The 19,590-nt window shown below is 47.4% G+C and overlaps 1 protein-coding gene across 3 annotated transcripts in view; it reads right to left on the bottom strand.

Annotated features, from left to right (window-relative positions):
* Positions 1 to 485: 485 nt before the first annotated feature.
* Positions 486 to 19,590, bottom strand: part of LOC135110434 (epidermal growth factor receptor-like) — a 67,953-nt gene continuing 48,848 nt past the window's right edge. The window contains exons 2-13 of one of the 3 annotated variants that reach the window (XM_064022776.1): positions 15,679 to 16,122; positions 13,379 to 13,545; positions 12,721 to 12,889; positions 10,623 to 10,945; positions 7,636 to 9,051; positions 7,095 to 7,306; positions 6,106 to 6,446; positions 5,398 to 5,573; positions 3,964 to 4,240; positions 3,001 to 3,591; positions 1,569 to 1,757; positions 486 to 1,068 (exon numbers count right to left, since the gene is read on the bottom strand). In XM_064022776.1, coding sequence (XP_063878846.1) covers positions 719 to 1,068; positions 1,569 to 1,757; positions 3,001 to 3,591; positions 3,964 to 4,240; positions 5,398 to 5,573; positions 6,106 to 6,446; positions 7,095 to 7,306; positions 7,636 to 9,051; positions 10,623 to 10,945; positions 12,721 to 12,889; positions 13,379 to 13,545; positions 15,679 to 15,808 — 4,341 coding nt within the window. In that variant the 5' untranslated portion in view covers positions 15,809 to 16,122 and the 3' untranslated portion in view covers positions 486 to 718. Of the gene's footprint in view, positions 1,069 to 1,568; positions 1,758 to 2,931; positions 3,592 to 3,963; positions 4,241 to 5,397; positions 5,574 to 6,105; positions 6,447 to 7,094; positions 7,307 to 7,635; positions 9,052 to 10,622; positions 10,946 to 12,720; positions 12,890 to 13,378; positions 13,546 to 15,678; positions 16,123 to 19,590 lie in introns of all 3 variants that reach the window. The other 2 variants (XM_064022774.1, XM_064022775.1) reach the window with 2 other exon arrangements.

The raw sequence follows: 19,590 nt of genomic DNA, 5'->3' as shown, positions 1-19,590 counted from the left end.
GCATTTGATTACTGGAGCAAAAGTGTATATATAACACAGTCAGGATGTTAAGAGAGAAAAGATGAACAGGCAAAGGTGGTGGGAGGCGATGGGACACACGACACAGTACATCACTGCCAGGCAACACAAGCATCGCAGTTCAGTCTTAGTAATGAGAAGAGCTTACTTTACATTACTGGTAGCATAAACTTGCATACTGGTCCAAGGGTATCAAGTAATAAATCTATATTTAAAATCACAGTAAAAAACCGAGCTACTCTGAGCTCTAATGTGGCGGGACTAGCAGTGGCACGGCCAGTCCAGCTCAGGAGTGAGTCAAAGTCACCATACAAGGTCACCAAACAAGGTCATCAAACAAGGTCACATGGTAGTGGTGGGTGAGGCAAACCACTGCAGTTTTGTCCACACTACCCACTCTTATATTGGCATCCTTGTATATCACATATGTATACATACAATAGTGTATTCCTTTTTGCTTTAGGCACTGCTTGTTCACCACAATGCTGGGGAGCTGGGTCACCAATACATCACTGAACACTGCACTGGCCCCTAATGTACTCCCTATGTCCCAGCACTCAGGTCTGCCTTTAGTCCATTCCTGGCATTAAAACAAGTAAAGTAGTGCAGTTCAACAAATGTCCTGAGGCACTTCTGCAAGGCACAGAGTGGCAGCGTTCACACAGACACATACACACATGGCATAGGGCACCACTGGGCCTCACACGGTGGTCTCACTTCGACTGGAGGCGGCAGCGCATGGGACGTGTGACGAGAGTTCATTGTAGTATTCATGGGGCATCTCCTGGGAGGGCGAGGGGAGGCAATGGCCCGGGGGAAGGTGCTGGGGCTGGGGGAGGCCGTTGCCATAGCCCCCATACCGCCCAGCTGCGTCCAGCACTGGCACACCCACAGTCTGCTGTGGGTGGAGGCGCCGGCCAGCATACATCTGGGCACGGGCGTTCATCATGTGGTACTCTGGGTTGTCCATGCCCACCCACTGCTGACCTGCCACGCCATTGTTGCTAGGCCCCTTGCTACCTCCCCGGCTTGGTTCACCTCGCCGCCCATCTGCCAAACAATGCAAATTTAATTATATCCACAAAACATAGAATGTCTGTTGATCACATACAGATAAGCAAGAACTACATAATGCATAAGTGAAGAATTAAAACTCAGGTGAAGCCTTGTTTGTTTTCAATTTATTTTAACAATCAATAGGTGAAAATTCTCTTTTTTTATCAACCAATACTGCCATCATGACATTGCTAACATATCACATCACATAAGTAATACAATACATCTACCAATCTACCTATGCACCACACTGGCAATCCCAAACTGGGTGTCCCAGACTGAGCACCACACACTCACTCACACATCATTCACACTCTTAGCCCCATCAGTCCCCAGTGGAAAGGACAGTCTTGTAGACCACCTTGCTACACACCAGGAGCTTAGGTACAGCACAGTAGGCCACATACTTTCACAGCAACACAAACTTCATATAAATTGCTCCTGAAACAAAACTCCTGAGACCATGAAACAAAACACTGCATGCCTGGCTTTACCTGGAGCATCAGCCATCAGGTCCATGTAGTGCTGGTGTGATGGCCCCACAGTGGCCAGGCCTGAGGGCTGCGGCGATGGCATGAGATAATCATCCTCGTCCACAGGGAGATCCAGCCTCAGGTCGCCTACCCACCCGTAGCCAGGAGCTGAGGGTGGTGGACCAACAAAGCAGTCATCCTCACCCACATCTGTGAAGGAATGATGAATGATGAATGGTGAGGAGTGTCGGCTACCTCTGCCATCTTACTGTGGTGATATGAACATAAGGGGAGGAAAGGGTGGCAAGGAGGGAGGGAAGGGGTAAGGAGGGAAGGAGAGAGAGGGAGGATAAAGGTGAAAGGGAGAGAGGGAGGGGTATTTACATGTAATTTTTATGATTCTCTGATGGTAAACTGACCACTGAGCATTATTCACCAACAAGTTTTCATGGAATTTGCTCCTTGGAAAATTTATTTAGCAAGGTACATACATTTTACTGCCAAACTTTGCATCAAACATTCAGATCTGCAGCATGCAACTTTTCCTAAATTAGTTTTTTCAGGGAAATAGTTAAACACTTCAAACCAGGTTATTTCCAAGATGCAATTCAAGCACAATCATGGGATTGTAACACTTAACTAAAGGGAAAATAGACTACATGAACTTTTCTGGACTTGGCCTGTAATCAGGTTAATTCTGAGATCAAACATGGTATTTTCTGAATTAATATGTATTTTTATGTGGGGACAATGGCCTTGGGCAACAAGAAGTTATAAAAAAAATAGGCCCATTAAAAGTGCCAGTCCTAATAGATTTCAGTAAAACGTTATCCAATATAGAAGAAATGTTTTGAAACATACTAACACTGTGAATGAGACTTTTTGTGCGTTTCCAGCTTGTTATGAAAAATCAAACTCTTACAAGTGCTAAATTAACTATTCATAAACTCAAATAAAACTCACAGATTAAAATCAAAATGCAGAAGTGAACTTCCTGGGATGAGTGTGAGCAATGCATGAACAGTGAGTGAGTGATGCACAGGCAGACTGGCAGCAGGCAACACTAGGCTATGGGTGCTGGTGTGGTGCAGTGATACAGTGGTACTGCTACATTAAATACAAGTGCAGGGAGGTAGTTGTGCAGTGAGGGAGGTACAGTACATACAAGTGCACAGGTACAGTAGGGCAAGACATGGTGCAACATTACAGCACTGAAAGGTGTGTGCAAGCTACATTAACAGGTAAAGGTGTGCACGGGAGCAGTCTGGGGTGTGGGGCAGAGCAGGTAGTGATAGTTGGGTAGTGGGCTAGTGGGGGTGGTGAGGTAATGGGGTGGTGGGGTAGTAGGGTGCAGCAGAAGGATCACGGTGCACAAGAGACACACCTTTACCTAGCATCTTGAGAGGGTCAGAGCAGTAGCGGGAGGTGAGCGAGTCCCCACGTGGCCTCTTACCAGGAGACCCCGTAGCCCCTGCCTCTAGGTGCGCATACTTCCTCTCCCTCTGAAGGTTCTGCCGATTCTGAGGCGACTCGGCACGCCCAGATATATACTCAGCCCCAGCAGCCATGTTGTAGCCCTCTGGAGTCTTCTTGACAGGGGTAGTGGGGTCTGAGGTGGATGTGGAGGAGGTGGTGGTGGTGGTGGTGCCACTAACGCCTAAAACGCCGCCATACTTAGGCTGCAGGTACTCCTCGGCTGCCATCACCACACCATCTCCTTCAATGGCTGAGGACAGCGACCGGATCAACTCCCTTTCATCCTGGGGTGTGTAGGAAGGCAGCCGCATCAGCTTGTCACCAGGGATCACCAGGAAGCGGCCAGGGTCTCGCGCCATCTTAGCAAACTCCTCTGCCAGCTCCCTGAAACTTGGCCGGCTCTCAGCGTCCAGCATCCAGCAGCGTATCATCAGCATGTACACATCGATGGTGCAGATGGCTGGCTGAGGTAGACGCTCCCCCTTCTCCAGCAAGTCTGGCACCTCACGTGCTGGAATGTCCTCATATGGCCGGCCACCATATGTCAGCAGCTCCCACACAGTGACACCTGCAGGGAGAAAAGGGTGTAAGGGGTCATGATGTGTGAGGGATAATGATGCATGAGACTAATGATACATACTGAATATTCATCACTTACAGTAGATACATTATAAATGACATTTTATTTCTCTCTCTTTTTCTTTTTTATATGTAGAGGGGCTGGTAAGGGATACAAAAAGTGAAAAAATAGGTTGGTTTAATTAGTAGGAATGTTTTTGTCTATCACCACTTTTGTGCCATCAATGTATTGAATAATTAATTTTACATCATATATACACACTTTTCTTCCAACAAACACACACCACACCAAAACATCTTACATAACACACATACTCATTCTCTTTTCATCACACACACACACACACACACACACACTCACCAAAGGCCCAAACGTCAGACTTGTGGGTGAAGATCCTGTGCTGAATACACTCCAAGGCAAGCCACTTAATGGGCATCTTCCCCCCAGCAGCCTTGTACTCCTCCTCGTTGTAGTCGAGCAGCTTGGCTAACCCAAAGTCAGTGATCTTGACACAGTTGGGAGTCTGGACAAGGACATTACGAGCAGCCAGGTCCCTGTGCACGAGCCGTCGGCCCTCCAAGTAAGCCATTCCTCGGGCGATCTGCGTGCACCAGTTCAGCAGAGGCTTTGATCCGATCTGAAGGAGGGAAGTGGAGGAGTTAGTAGGCATCTACTGAAACTCACTTATGGTGCCAAGACAGTAAGATGTCATATGGATTATGAGGAAGTGAAGGGGAAGTTTGTGAGCTGCCTGCTAGTGTGAGGAACTATTCTGATGGAAGGGAAATAAGAAAAAGCTCCACTGAAATTCCCTTATGGAGTCAAGACAATAAGATGCTATATATTATGAGGAAGTAAAGTGGAAGTTTGTGAGCTTTACATGTGAGGAACTATTCTGACGGAGAAAAAAGCTCCACTGAAATTCACGTATGGAGCTGAGATGTAAGATGCTATACGTGTTATGTGGGAGTGAAATCTCTCCTGGATATGAATTTTGTGACCTGTTAAGTTGGTGTAAAGTTTCTGTAGTTCATTTTTTTTCTCTCTCCCTGCAGCAATATTGGAAAGGCAGTGAGTGTGATGTAAATTTAATGTATTTCATTATTCTGATTTTTTTCTCTCTCCCTGTAGCATTACTGGAAAGGTAGAAGATTATATACAGACCTTAAAGAAGTTTCTGCAGCCATGAGTAAGCAGTAAAAGATAATTTGCTGTGTTACTACAATTAAAGAAGCAACTATAATTACCAAAACTTGCCTTTAACAACAAAACTGTATTCTTCCATGTATAAGTTAAGATAACTTTCAATAAACCTATGATGAAGTACAACAACAAGAGGCTACATATTAACTAAGTCCACTACATCTCAGTGACTTTTGTTCTGTGAGTGGTGAAAAATTTACCAAGACATTACAATCTGATTTTATTGCTCTGATGAATGAAAGCAAATGAACAACAGATGAAATTACTTTTTTTCCATGACTAATAAAAACAAATTGACAAAAAATTAAAATCTGACTTTATCAATCAAAGAAATGAGCAACGAGATGAAATTATGAAAAAATTACTTCTACACTACTTCAAAATGACTTTTATTCTATAACTGATAAACATTCACAAACATAAAATTAAAAATCTTACTTTATCACTCCAATTGATTAAAACAAATGAGTAATAAGAAATTAAATAACCCCCACACTATATCCAAGTATATTTCGATCTATAAAATTAAACTCTTACTTCATCACTAAAAATAAAGCAGATGCAGCACATAAGCCTCTGCCAGTGGCTCACCTTGTCCTTGTTGTTGCGCACGTAGTCGAGGAGGCAGCCAAGGGGCATGAGTTGTGTCACCAGCATGATCTGGGTTGTCATGCACACTGCCAGCAGCTGCAGCAGGTTGGGGTGGTCCACTGAGGCCATGATGTATGCCTCCTCTAGGATCTCCTTGTTCACGTTAGTTCCTGTGCCTGCCGGGGGAAAGCTGGGTGAATTTGTGTTTGCAGTAGTGTTTGGCAGGATAGATTAATTTAATGAGGTAATGGCTTGAAGAAGCTTGATTAAGTTAGATTTAAAAATGAGATAGGAAGGAACTTGTCTTCAAATAAAGTGGTAGATGAATGGAATTTATAAAGTGGTTCTTAAACAGAGTGACAGATGAATGGAATGGATTCAGTAATCAGGTTATTAATAGTGAGTCATTAAGGGGCTTTAAGAGAAGATTAGATAAATAAATGGATGAGAATGTTAGGTGGAAACAGACAGGCATGCTTCATACAAGGGTTGCTGCTTGCAACTTCCATTATATTCTTATATTATTATGTTATTAATAGCTTTAAAAGAATATTACACAAATTCATGCATGAAGTTGATAGATGAATATAGGTAGGCAAGTTTCATACAGGGACTGCCAAGTGTAGATCTAATGGCTTTTTGCACCAACCCTTATTTTCTTATGTAACTTTAAAACAGGTAACTAGCAAGTCAACTCATCAATCTTACCTTCCCGGAGGACCTTGATGGCCACAGGAATCTTAACGTTCTCCCCCTCCGGCACCCACACCCCCTTGTACACCGTCCCAAAGGCACCATAGCCCAGGATGCCACCCTTTCGCAACTCAGCCTCCTTGACAATACGCAGCTTGGCTAGATTGGGCTTGATGTTGGTGGGCTTGAGTGGCTCGTGGTCATCGTATGGCATCATGGTCATGGTCATTTTGAGAGCTGCTGCCTTGGTCTTGTTGCGTTGCCACCACAGGTAACAGAAGACGGCCAGGAAGGTGCACAGCAGGAAGACACAGCCCAGCGTGCCGCCCAGGATGGCTGGCACACTCTCATCATCTCTGCCAAATTAAGGAGGGATGTTTGAGTGTCTCTATTACTCATATCTATTTCTCAAAGCATCTGATAGTGCTTGTGAATGATTGCAATAATTAACTGAATCTGCATCTCATTTACAGAAGCCATTTTTTTGTTAGATATATGAGGGGTTTTCATCTAGGGGAAAAAACTCACTGAAGGTGTCAGTCCCGAGAGTACAATCTGAAAATGATCGCCCAAAATTTGTTAAGTGTCTTCTAACCTTCCCCTTGAAACAGTTCAAGTTAAAGGCAGGAGGAAATGCAGAGGTTGGTTGGGAATTCCAGAGTTTACCACTAATAGTATTGATAGATTGAGAATACTGGTTAACTCCTGCATTAGAATAGTGAACAGAACAGTGACAAAGATTGAGGATACTAGTTAAGTCTTACATTAGGGAAGTGAACAGAAGAGCAATGATAGATTTAGAATATTGGTTAACTCTTGCATTAGGGAAATGGATAGAATAGTGACAAAAATTGACAATACTAATTAAATCTTGCATTAGGAAGCTGAACGCTGAACAGAACAGTGATGATAGATTGAGAATACTGGTTAACTCTTGCATTGGGGAGGTGGACAGAATAGGTAGACAGCATGGGGTGAGAGGAACATGCCAGCCAGGGACTCACAGAGAGAGGGGGAAGGGGTCCTTGCCACAGTACGGATCTGAGGCATCCTCAGGGAAAATCTTGTAAGGTAGCTCATTGGGACATGTGGCGGTGCAGTTGAACTTGGTGTTGTTCATGCCGGGTTTTCCCTCCACATAGATCCTGTAGTTACGGCAAGTCTTGCACTGAGACTCCAGAGGGCCAGAGCAGCCATTAGAGCACTCTGAGGAACACTGGTAAGGGAGAAAAGAGTTAGAGATTGTGTATCTCGAATTGTTAATATTCTGTCCTGCATTGTTGACAAACTCCACCAAGCTTGGCAATTTTTAGGCTGCTTAAATGAATGGCTCTAGCTACAATAGTCAGTGATGCTCCTGGTTAATTTCTGAGAACTTATTATTTTCACAGACTTTTTAATGTGATTAGGAATTCTGGCCTACAACAAAAAGGTAAAAAAAAAAAAAAAAAAAGACCCACAGAAGGTGCCAGTCCCCAGAGTGTGTAGCAAAAAAAGGTTGTCCAAAACTTGAGGAGTGTCTTGAAAAACAGTCCAGGTGTTTACCTTGAAGCATTCGTGCAGCTTGTCATCAGCGTAGTGGTCCTGCGGGCACTCGTCCTCGCAGTGCTCCCCTCGGCGGTAGCGAACACACTCGTGGCACACACTAATGTGGAAGCCATAGGAGGTGCAGTTCTTGCAGCGTGGGTGGCAACGGCGGCAGATGGTCTTGCCAGCCAGCAGACTCAGGTCGCCAGTCTCCTGCTGTACCACCCACTCCGAGAAGTAGCCGGTGGGGCAGGTGGAATTCTCTGGCAGGCAATGCTTCACCCTCAGGTCCTCATCAATTACTGCCATGGCACAGGTGTTACACCCCTGTGGCCCCAAGGTGTTCTTTGGCCCTCGGCACCCCTTAATGCAGTTCTCGTGACAAGACTTGCACTCCCCATTGTCATTGTACTTGGTGTCAGGGCACTTGTCCAGGCAGTAGGGGCCATCCTTCACGTTCTTGCAGCGGTCACAGTGCCGTGACTCCGGGCCCTGACAGGAGGAGGCGCACTCCTTGTGACAGAAGCCGCAGGTCTTAGGGCCCATCTGGTAGGTCCCCGCCAAGTTGCAGTTGTTGGTGCAGCGATTGCCAAGCTTGAAGTTCCTGCAGGAGAGGCACTCATTGTCTCCTGGGCCCCAGCAGCCCTCGTCGCTGCACTCAGTGTGGCACACCAGCCTCTCTGCCACACACTGTTCACTGTTGGCATTGTTCTCCAGCAGCGTCATGGGGCTTGTCTTGGAGTTGTCATCCGTGTCAATGAATTTCTTCCAATTAATCTTGTCCACGAAACAGAGATCTTTGTTCTCTAGGATGTAAACTTTCCCAGAGCGAATCCTCTTGAGGGAGCGCAGGTTGAGGCTCTTGAGGGAGGTCTTGATGATGTACAGCGACGAAAACTCCATGGTCTCCCGGCCACCGATGTACTCCAGGTTCCTCAGGAAGTTGAGGTTGGTGAAGTCAGGATGGTTGGCCTGGATGTTGATGTAAGCTGTGACCTCCTTGAGGGTGCTGAGCATTTCCAGCTTGGACGGGTGCATGCGGGAGTACTTGGCCCCGAAGGTGTAGTTGGGGTAGACATGCTGGTAGCCGTCAAAGGAGTGGTCCATGATGGTGAGCCAGCCATCCAGGATGGTGCAGCCCTTGAAGTCATCAATGTTGCCAGAGTGGATGACTTCTGGCCCAGGGCAGGTCTTGGGGCACGGGCCGTTGCAGGGCACACACTCCCCGTCCACTGCCTTCTTCCCCTTGGGGCAAGACCGCACACATGCCCCATTGTCCTTCAGCAGGTGCTCAGGGCAGTCCTTAACACATGTTGCACCGTATGCATACTTCCCCTTGGGGTTGGCCTCCCAGGAATAGGTGATGGGGTTGTAGCGCTGCATCAGGGGGCACTCCAGCTTGCACTCCCCATCATCATAGAAGTTCCTGCATGCCTGTGGGGGGAGAAGGAGCTGTGAGTTGTGATCTTTGCCACATTATTCCTTAATCACAAAGCAGTCTGAGGTGCTTCACTTTGCTCCATAACCATCTGTAAACTCTTTACTACCTCTATTTTGCATCTATGTATCTATTTCCTTAACTTCATATTCTGTATTTATGTGTATTGATCTTATATTTACTGCAACAAGACAGGAGAATAAGATGTAGACAAGTAGAAGGGAATAGAAGTCAGAGGACTCTATCTATTTACTGTGATAAGACAGGACAGTTAGATCTAGGCCAGTGGGAAGGAATAAAAGTCAGACAAAAGGGTCTAGGTCCAAGTTATCAATGAAAGGATGGTTTCTCTCCTCACTACTATAGTGTGGGATGGCACTAATGAAGGCTTGGCTTTCAACCTGTTTTTTCCTCAATCAATATACCTGTTTGAATGGTGTGAGAGAGAGAGAGAGAGAGAGAGAGAGAGAGAGAGAGAGAGAGAGAGAGAGAGAGAGAGAGAGAGAGAGAGAGAGAGAGAGAGAGAGAGAGAGAGAGAGAGAGAGAGAGAGAGAGAGCCTTCTATACCCACTACCACACCTGTCCAAGGCCTCTCACACAGATGTCCCATCCCCTCCTGTCTTTCACACACTTGTCCCAAACCTCCCATTCTCCTCCACACCTGTTCTAGGTCTACTGCTCTCTCCCACAGTTATCCTCAACGCTCCTGCAATCCCCCACACCTGTTCCAGCTCTCCTACCCATCACCACACCTGTTCTCAGCCCTCCTATCCTCCCCAACACCTGTCACAGTAAAGTGTCCGGATAGCGGTGCGTGGGCAGGCGTGTGGGAGGCAGGTGTGAAGAGCAAGACACATGAGCCTCTCTCCCACACCTGGCAGGACACACCAGTAATTCCACTCCACAAGTACCCACGAGGATCAACTTAGTTTCATTCACAAATTAAACGTGGGAAGCTGAAGAGTGGCGGAGCTGGGGTTGTGGATCGTGGGAGTGGCTAAGGTTATGGGGGGTGGGAAAATGAGGGTAACTGAGTGGACAAAAGGGGAGGGGAATGGGGAGGAGTTGTAGGGGCAGATGGGAAAGTAGGGGTGACGGGGTGGGCAGAAGAAGGGAACGGGGAAGTGATGAGAGATACGGAAGTGATGGGAGGAGGGTACAAGGAGAGGGAGGGGGAGATATCTGAACGTTTTCGTGTTTCTTTAATTGCTTTTCCACGGCACCAGTTTAGCTGATTAGGTTGTCTTGGCTTTCCAAACCTTCGCTACACGCCAGAGAAGTTTAGCAACATAATTACAGTGAATTCTAAACAACGCTAGCGAATGTTTAGGTCCTTGGGCTTGATAACTTGCCGCCAGGTCTCTGTACTGACAAAATAGTACATAAGTTTTCTGCCTTTTCACGCAATTTTTTTTATACCATGTTAGATACTACAAGAATAAGTCCCACACAAAAAATAAAGTAAATAAATAAAATAAAATGAAAGACAAGAAAAGACAAGAAAATAAACAAACAAAGGAAGGAAAGCAGAAGTAAAGAACAGAGAAAAACCCTCATATAGACTCACCAAACAGTCTCGCTGCGTGGGGCCCGTGCATCCTCCCGCGCAGAAGAGATGACAGCAATCCCGCGGCCCTGTATCGTAGCAGCGCCCCTGAGCACACTGCGGCGGGCACGTTAATTTGCTGAACTTCTGACAGTTGTGCTCCCCGGCGCCCCAGCATCCCTTCTGGCACGAGGTATGACACTGGCACGTCCGCTGGGGCTCCGAGAAATTGTACATGTAAGTGTAATTCGCCAGAGGGTCCGTCATGATTTCGTTCCACTCGATGGTCTCAATGTGGCACAAATTGTAGTTGTTGATGACGCCCACGCTGCCGTGAAGGATGTCTGCGGGTGGAGAGGGAGGGTAGTGGTGGTGGTGGTGATAACAGTGATGGTACTATTGCTGTTACTACTACTACTACTACTATTACTACTATATTTACTACTAGGAAATCTCGGGGTGAAAGGATTTGTTAAAGTGGTAGAAGGGGACAACAATGACGTTACTACTACTACTACTACTACTACTACTACTACTACTAGGCACTACTACTACTACGCACTACTAAAAATACGTAATACTGATACCAATACTAAAGTGTTATTACTATTAGTATTACTGAACTGTGCACTACTACTACTACTACTACTACTACTACTACTACTACTACGCAATACTAAAAATACGTAATACTGATACCAATACTGAAGTGTTATTACTACTAGTATTACTGAACTGCGCACTACTACTACTACTACTACTACTACTAACTACTACTACTACTATTACTATTACTTTTGTTAAAGACGTTTCCTTTCGTTCACTTACTACGAATTAGAAAAAATGATTTCTAACAAAATTTATTCTCTCTCTCTCTCTCTCTCTCTCTCTCTCTCTCTCTCTCTCTCTCTCTCTCTCTCTCTCTCTCTCTCTCTCTCCAAACATACAGTGAGTGGAGACTACAAGGAGAACGAAGGTGGGAAGAAAAAAAGATGCGAGGAAGAGGGAGGAACAATGCTTAGAGAAGATGGGCGTGAGTGTGGGCGTGACAGTGAAAGCTGGGCGGCTGTCACGATTTCTGAGAGGGAAGGAGGAAAGAAGGAGAGGGATGGAGGGAAGGGGAAGATGATAGGAGCGTAGACGTAGATGGATGGATAGATGGATTGGCTGATGGAAGGAGAGAGAGAGAGAGAGAGAGAGAGAGAGAGAGAGAGAGAGAGAGAGAGAGAGAGAGAGAGAGAGAGAGAGAGAGAGAGAGAGAGAGGAGAAAGTGATGGAGAACTTGATAGACGAGTGAATATCTAGATGAATGTAAAGTCGTGAATAATAAAGGGAAGGAAGAAGAAGAAGAAGAAGAAGAAGAAGAAGAAGAAGAAGAAGAAAGATGACTGCAATACCTTCACACAACCTACTTACAACTTTTAAAGGAAGAGATTGTTGAGGAATAAAATTTGAACTCCATTAAATGATACACTCACATTCCTCTCTCTCTCTCTCTCTCTCTCTCTCTCTCTCTCTCTCTCTCTCTCTCTCTCTCTCTCTCTCTGTTCCAGTCCACTTCTCCGTCGTGTCCCTTCACTTTCCTATCACCATCACCATCACCATCATCATCATTCATCTCTTTTCTTACTCTCTGTTATTTCACAACAATATTTCATTCCTCGTCCCTTTCTTTCTTTACATTCCTTAATTTTACTTCCTTCGTATCCTTCACAAAATCCTTTATCCTGCAAACAGGTAGGCATGTTCTGTACAGGGACTGCCACGAGTAGGCCCGAGGGATTTTTGCAGCTCCTCTTGTTTACTTTCGTTTCTGTGTTCACCCAAGTCATCTTTCCCTTTCATTTTATTCCTGTACCCTCCTTCAGCCTTCAACCTTTAAATATCTAACCAAACATATCCAACCCATCTTTATCTTTAATTTTAATCCGCTATCCTTCTTCAATTCCGCGTCACCTAAACCCAAAGCCGTACCTCACAGCGCGGACATCTCCAGTGTGTTGATCTTGAAAATCTACTTTCAAATATCCCCTTAACCAAACATACCTAACTCATCTTTACTTCTTATCTTACCCCTGCACCTTCCTTCAGTCTCGCGTAAGCCAAACTCAAGTCTCACCTCTCAGCGAAGGCATCTCCAGCGTGTGCATCTTGGAGAGAGTCACAAGGAGGGCGAAACTCTTGTCGTTCACGGAGACTTTGAAGAGAGTTCGCCCCCGGATGATCTGAAGGGACGGCAGTACTATTCTCTTGACGTCCACGTGAGAGATGAGTACGTAACCTGTCACCTGTTGGGTTGTGAAGGTGAGTGAGGTTAGTAAGTGGTTATTTGTTTATTATTATTATCTTTTTAATGGAAAGGGACTCTGGCCATGGGAAATACAAAGGTAGAAATGAAATGTTCGCTAAAGATGCAAGTTCTTAAAGAGTAGAGCCAAAAGAAGTCTTAACAATTAGAGGAGTGTGATATCAATGTTACTAAGTAGTTATGTACCTGTGAGTATGTTAGGGAGGGAGGGAGTTGGTGTGTGGGTGATATGGTGGGTGGATATGTAAGGAGGAAGGGAAGGAAGGAGGAAGGTCAGAAAATGTTAGTGCTGAGTCAATACGGAGCTTTGAAAGAAGACTAGACAAATTTACGGATGGGGATGACTGATGGAAATAGGTAGACCCATTTCATACAGGGATTGCCCCGTGCGTACAGTAGACCTGACAGGTTCTTGCACCAACCTTTACTTTCTTTTGTTACGTTACTATTCACCCTCTCTCGCACTCACCTCACGGATGTACTGCAGGAAGGAGAGGTCCAGGTTCTCATCCTGCAGCCACGTCAGCTCCAGGTTGCCGTCCACGTAAGTACAGTTGATGAACCGATTCCGAAGGTTACGATAGTGGTGATCTCTGTTGGAGGGCACAGACATGCGCCCTGTGGTACCGATGCAAACTGTGGAGGGAGAGAAGAGGTCGAGATTAGCTGGGTAGGGTACGCGAGGTCTGGGAGGGAGAGTAAAGAGCAAGGAGGAGGAGGAGGAGGAGGAGGAGGAGGAGGAGAAGGGGCCGACAGGGCGGGCGTTAGCTAAAAGGGGTACGGTACATAGGAAAGGGTTGGGAGGTGGAGACACGTGGAGGGAGAGAGAGGGAAGATGAGAGGCACTGTAAGGTGGAAGGAAGTGATGGAAGGAAGAAAGAAGAGGGGTTTTAGTTAGAAAAGCACTGGAGAAAGGTACTGGAGGGAGAAAGCGAAAGATGGAGAAGAGGGCGGTGGTTAGAAAGAAGTTGAGAGGAAAAAAGTCGAGGGAGGAAAAAAGGAAGAGTTTAGCTAGAAAATAACTGAAAAGGAAAAAAAAAAGGAAAATACGGAAAAAGGTAGAAAGAAGTATGTTAATAAGGTGGTGAAACAGAACGAGTTTAGTAAGAAAAGAATTTAAAAGAAAAAAGGAAAAGACGAGAGAGAGGAAAGAGGAGTAAGTTAGAAAGGAACTGAAAGGAGAAAGGAAAAGATAAAGGAAATCATGAAGGAGATTGGAAAAGAGAATGTAATCAGAAGAGTGGGTGGAGAAGTGGGGGAGGAAAGTAAGAGAATAATTAAAAAGACACAGTGGGACAGGATTTGGGAACACGTAAAGGGATTAAAGAGAGAGAGAGAGAGAGAGAGAGAGAGAGAGAGAGAGAGAGGAGAGAGAGAGAGAGAGAGAGAGAGAGAGAGAGAGAGAGAGAGAGAGAGAGAGAGAGAGAGAGAGAGGATTAGCGACTAAGAGAAATTAAGAAAGAAGGGGAAGTGTTATGCATTGCTAAGCTGTAGAAGATAAAAGAGTATGAATGTAAATAAGAGAATACATATAGAAGAGAACGCAAAGAAGAGAATGCGAAAAAATAAAGAATATATAGAAGGGGAAAAGTGAGGAAAATGTGCATGAAAGAAGTTATTAAAAAAAAATAGAAAAAGAGTTTGTGATGCGATCTGTGAGTCAAGCTGAGTAACTAACTGACCTGACACGTGAGAGGAAAGAGGAGGTGGTCGAGGGGAGGGAGGAGGAGGGGGGAGGGAGCATCATTACGAAAGGTGGATGGGGAGAAAGACGAAGGGAGGGGATAGCCAGGTGAGGGAGGGGGAGCTACCCGCCACCACCACCACCATCGCCATCACCAACGCCACCACCCGCCCAGCGACTTCTGACTCAACGCGGCTCAGGTGACGACAAGTGGCCGGGTTGGGTTGCGCCTCGCTATCTCCAGCCTTTGCCGGCGCGGGGTTTTTATCGCGTCGCCACCACCACCATCACCACGCCACGCAGGACGGACGTGCCTGCAGGAAATGTCAGCAGGGCAGGAGAGGCAGTGATGGGAAGCGGGGGAGGAGGACCAGGCGGTGACAGCCACGGCGTAATGCATACGCAGAGGCGCGGCGAGCAGCACGCGAGGGGCGTAATGGCCGCCGTGAGCATGGAGCTCAAAGCGCCGCCACGATTCGCCGCGAACAAAAAAGGGACTGGATACAGGTTCGCCTCGCTGACCAGCTCATTAATCTGACCAAACAGAAAACCGATCTTATCAAGCAGCCCGGAACAGCTGCCACTCAGGGCGGCGCTGCAGTGGGGCCGGGGCGGCGGGCCAATGGTGTGGCGGGGCGGGACGAGGCGGGGCAGCGGCCAGCAGCGTCAGGTTACACGATTCCAGGCCGCGGAGGCTGGAGGCTGCCAGCGTGGCGCCGCGGCTTCGGCGGCGGCGGAGGCAGCGGTGGTAGTGGCGGTGATGAAGGAGGACAGGGTTGGGGGAAGGAAAATTGAGAAGGAAGGGAAGGAGAGAGAGCGGGAAGAGGTGACACACAATTATGGTAAATTACTGCTTGAGAGAAACACAACTAGTGAATGCACTCCGCCCCCAGCGAAGCGCTGAGTCAAGCTAGGCGTGTTCACCACCAGGCATACTGAGGGCACATCATAGCACGTGATTACAGCAGGGCGCCGCGCCACCACAGCGGCGGCCTGCCTTACCTACCTTTCCTGGCGTCTCCCGGGGCGGCTCACTCTGAACTTGTCCACTACAAAGGAACAAAAATAGAAGCAGAGATACTTACTTTTGCCCTTGTGGAAGTCGGTGGGCTTGTCGGCCCAGCCCGGGGCGAGGGCGGCGCCCAGCGTCAGCAGGAGGTAGGCAGCCTCTATCACGCGCGCCATCCCGCTTCGTTCACGTTTACACACATTCATATATTTATATATTTTGATAAATCTTTCTATACAGCTCTGAAAACTCTATATATGGCACTGTAAGTCTTCTTATGATACACGTCAGAGTTTGTCGTCGCCATGAGGCCATCTCAGGCGCCCGCCCGACGCATCTTGCATCTTGGAGTGTCGGAAAGGCTGGACGACGGCCTCGGCGGGGCCCTGCAGCGGCGCGGGGCTCATGCTTCCAGCAGGGGAGCCTGGGGAGCCTCGGGGCCGCCACGGCCGTGGGAGCTGGCCGGGCGGGCCGGGCTGGCCACGCACTCATCTCGCCGCGGCGGGGCCCATGGTGCCACCTGCGGCAGGGACACGCGGGGTTACAGAGGGCGGAGCGGCGCCGCGGGGCCCTGGGTGTGTTGCCTCACGCAACACTGACAAGCCACACAGAACGCCACACCACAGCACACACACACCACCACACATCCAACACGCCGCAATAACATCCTGACATCACAACCTCAACAAATCAACGACACATCACAACACTTCAACAACAGGAGCGCAGAGGCTCACCACCGCTAAAAACAAACACAGGCAATGCAAACAACACCAGCGAATAACAGACACCACTGACAGCAACGACCAAAGTTAGACAACACCACCACACCGCCGCCATCAGCGTCACTAATCCTCTACCACCCACCCCGCCACCCAGAGAAGAGGAAGAGGAAGAGGGAGAAGGAATGATAGCAGTACTAGTATCGTAAAAGCAGCAATAATAGTTTTTATATACGAAAAAAAAAAAAAGAATCAGAACAAGAAGACAAGACCACACACACACACACACACACACACACACACACACACACACACACACACACACACACACACACACACACTTAAGATTTGGAAAAAAAAAAGAAGAAAGCAGATGAGAGAGAGAGAGAGAGAGAGAGAGAGAGAGAGAGAGAGAGAGAGAGAGAGAGAGAGAGAGAGAGAGAGAGAGAGAGAGAGAACGCTTATACCCAATCAGTCTCCAGAAGACGGGTCTGTAGCACCAGCAGACACCACATATATCACACAACACCACGAGCCACCCGCTACACCACCACCAACACCATCACTGCCCCCGATCTTCCCCTCAGCATCCCTTCGCCCTCCCCAAGACGCGGCACTGAATACTGGCGGCCACCCGATAACTCTCACATAAACATCAACAAATGAACATAAACGCGTGGCGGGAGGGGACGAGGAGGTGGGACGGGACGATAAACAAGGAAACAATGAACGTTTCCTGAAGGGTGCCATGTTCACGGGAAGACCGACAGGAGCGTTGGTGTTGTGTGTCCCTGTCTCGTCATCTGTTCCTCCTTCGCCGCCTTCTGCAGGATAAGAGGAAAGCAACTCATGAAGGGGCGTGAGGCATATAGCAGGGTCCACATCTTCCCGCCATTTTGAAGGGAAGGCGCGCGCAGGGAAGCTGACGTCAGGGGTGCCCAAGGTTAGGTTGCGGGGTCCCTCTCTGTTCTTGTCCTCCTTTTCCTCCTCCTCCTCGTCGCATTCCCCAAGTAAACCATATCCTTTCCTCCACTGCCACTCTCTATCCTTGTCCCATCCTTTATTTTCTCCTCCTATCCTTTTTTCTCCATTCGTGCCCATCACAATCCTACACTAGGTAACTAACATCCTTCGTTTCATTGTCACTTTCTTTGCCCTATCTTCTCCGACGCTTACTCCTCCACTATTCTCTCCTTCGCCTCCTTCCCTTACTCTAACTTACTCATCCACCTCCCACCTGCCAGCCCCACGCCCTCCCACGCCCACCCCGCCCACCTATCCGCCACGCACCCAGGTAGCCATAAATTAATCTGACCGCTCAGCCACTTCGTCCAGTCAGCCAAAACCACCCGCTTAGTCACACAGTCAGTCAGCCATGGGTCTTGAAATGTTAGTGACTCACAGGCACGCAGATTCAGTTCAGTAGTCAACCACGCTAGTTAGATGCGGGTCAGTAATTTCGTCTTTCAGTTCAGTGGCTGGGAAGTCAGTTAGTTATTCAGTAAGTGAAGAGATTATTTAGTTAGTCAAATACGTATGTGTTTACTCAGTCAGTCAGTCATACAGGCAGTCAAGTTGTGATGGCTGTCAGTCAGTCAGTCAGTCAGTCAGTCACATGTTTATCAATCACAGCCATCCATCCATCCATTCACACATCCACTTCAATCCCAAACTCAACCATCCACCTCAACCACTACCAGTTTTTCAGTCATCCACCAGTACCCACAGCCAGCAACCCACCACCCACAACTCACCAGTACCCACCCACCAACAGACACCTACCCACTCTCCCACCGGCCGCCCACAGCCCCTCCACGCAGCCTCGGGGTCTTCATTGTTCTCAGCAGGACGGACACTACCAGCAACACACCTCGATAATTACCTGGTGGTCAGCCTTGGGGCGCCGGGGGGACAGTGGAGAGGGAGGAGGACAGGGAGAGGACCACAGGGGGACAGGGCATCACCGTGGGAGAGGAACGGAGGACAGTAAACGAGCATCATATTCTCTCTCTCTCTCTCTCTCTCTCTCTCTCTCTCTCTCTCTCTCTCTCTCTCTCTCTCTCTCTCGTTTTATATGAAGTGCGTGTACGAGAGAGAGAGAGAGAGAGAGAGAGAGAGAGAGAGAGAGAGAGAGAGAGAGAGAGAGAGAGAGAGAGAGAGAGAGAGAGAGAGAGCACAGCGTGGTAAATCCCATCTCAAAAACAACTTCAAACGAATAATAATAATAACAATAATAATAATAATAATAATAATAATAATAACTAACGCAACACTCATTTCAACACAGTGATACCAAATCCAGCACCTCTTTTCTCACATCACGAATGCTGCAATACCAGAAACATTTCCTCTCTCTCTCTCTCTCTCTCTCTCTCTCTCTCTCTCTCTCTCTCTCTCTCTCTCTCTCTCTCTCTCTCTAAACATCTTCCACGAACTAAAGATCAAAAGTTGCGTCACTGGTATTACTAATGACGAAGGGAAAAGGAACGCACATATACACTTTATTCCTCCTCCTCCTCCTCCTCCTACCGCTGCTCCCTCAAACACTTCACTGGTCCAAACAGCGGCATCAACAGTGTGGAGGGTGGTGGTGGTGGGGGAAGAGAAGGGGCGGGAGGAGGGTACGGGGGCTCGAGAATAAGATGCGCAAAAGAAACACAGGAAAGAAATTTATGCGCATCATCTGTCTGTCTCTATTTAATGTTACCGTTTTACCGTTACTGTTCTTTATGATCGTGAGAGAGAGAGAGAGAGAGAGAGAGAGAGAGAGAGAGAGAGAGAGAGAGAGAGAGAGAGAGAGAGAGAGAGAGAGAGAGAGAGAGAGAGTATATATATGTACGCACCAGAGATTAGCAAGGTGCCAGGAACTAACACGTCCTTAATTAGTCTGCAGGTAAGGGGTGAGAAAGGTGAGAGGGAGTGGGAGGGAGAGGGAGAGGAAGAGAGAGAGAGGGGAGAGGGAGGGGAGTAAAGAAGTGGAGGAGGATAACGGGTGAAGGAGAATTGAGTAAATAACAAAGGGCAGAAGAGAGAGAGAGAGAGAGAGAGAGAGAGAGAGAGAGAGAGAGAGAGAGAGAGAGAGAGAGAGAGAGAGAGAGAGAGAGAGAGAGAGAGAGAGAGAGCGCCATTCGGTTCATTAATCACCCGCTAAATCAATCAATCAATTAGTCAGCCAGTCAGTCAGTCAGTCAGTCAGTCAGTCAGTCAGTCAGTCAGTCACAAGATAAATCAATCATAGTAAAGTTAGGTCAACAGTCAATTATTCA

Source organism: Scylla paramamosain, chromosome 20, assembly GCF_035594125.1.
Source record: "Scylla paramamosain isolate STU-SP2022 chromosome 20, ASM3559412v1, whole genome shotgun sequence".
Taxonomy (NCBI): Eukaryota; Metazoa; Arthropoda; class Malacostraca; order Decapoda; family Portunidae; genus Scylla; species Scylla paramamosain.
Note: the sequence above shows the minus strand (reverse complement) of the source record. Positions and strands in the feature narration are given on the sequence as shown.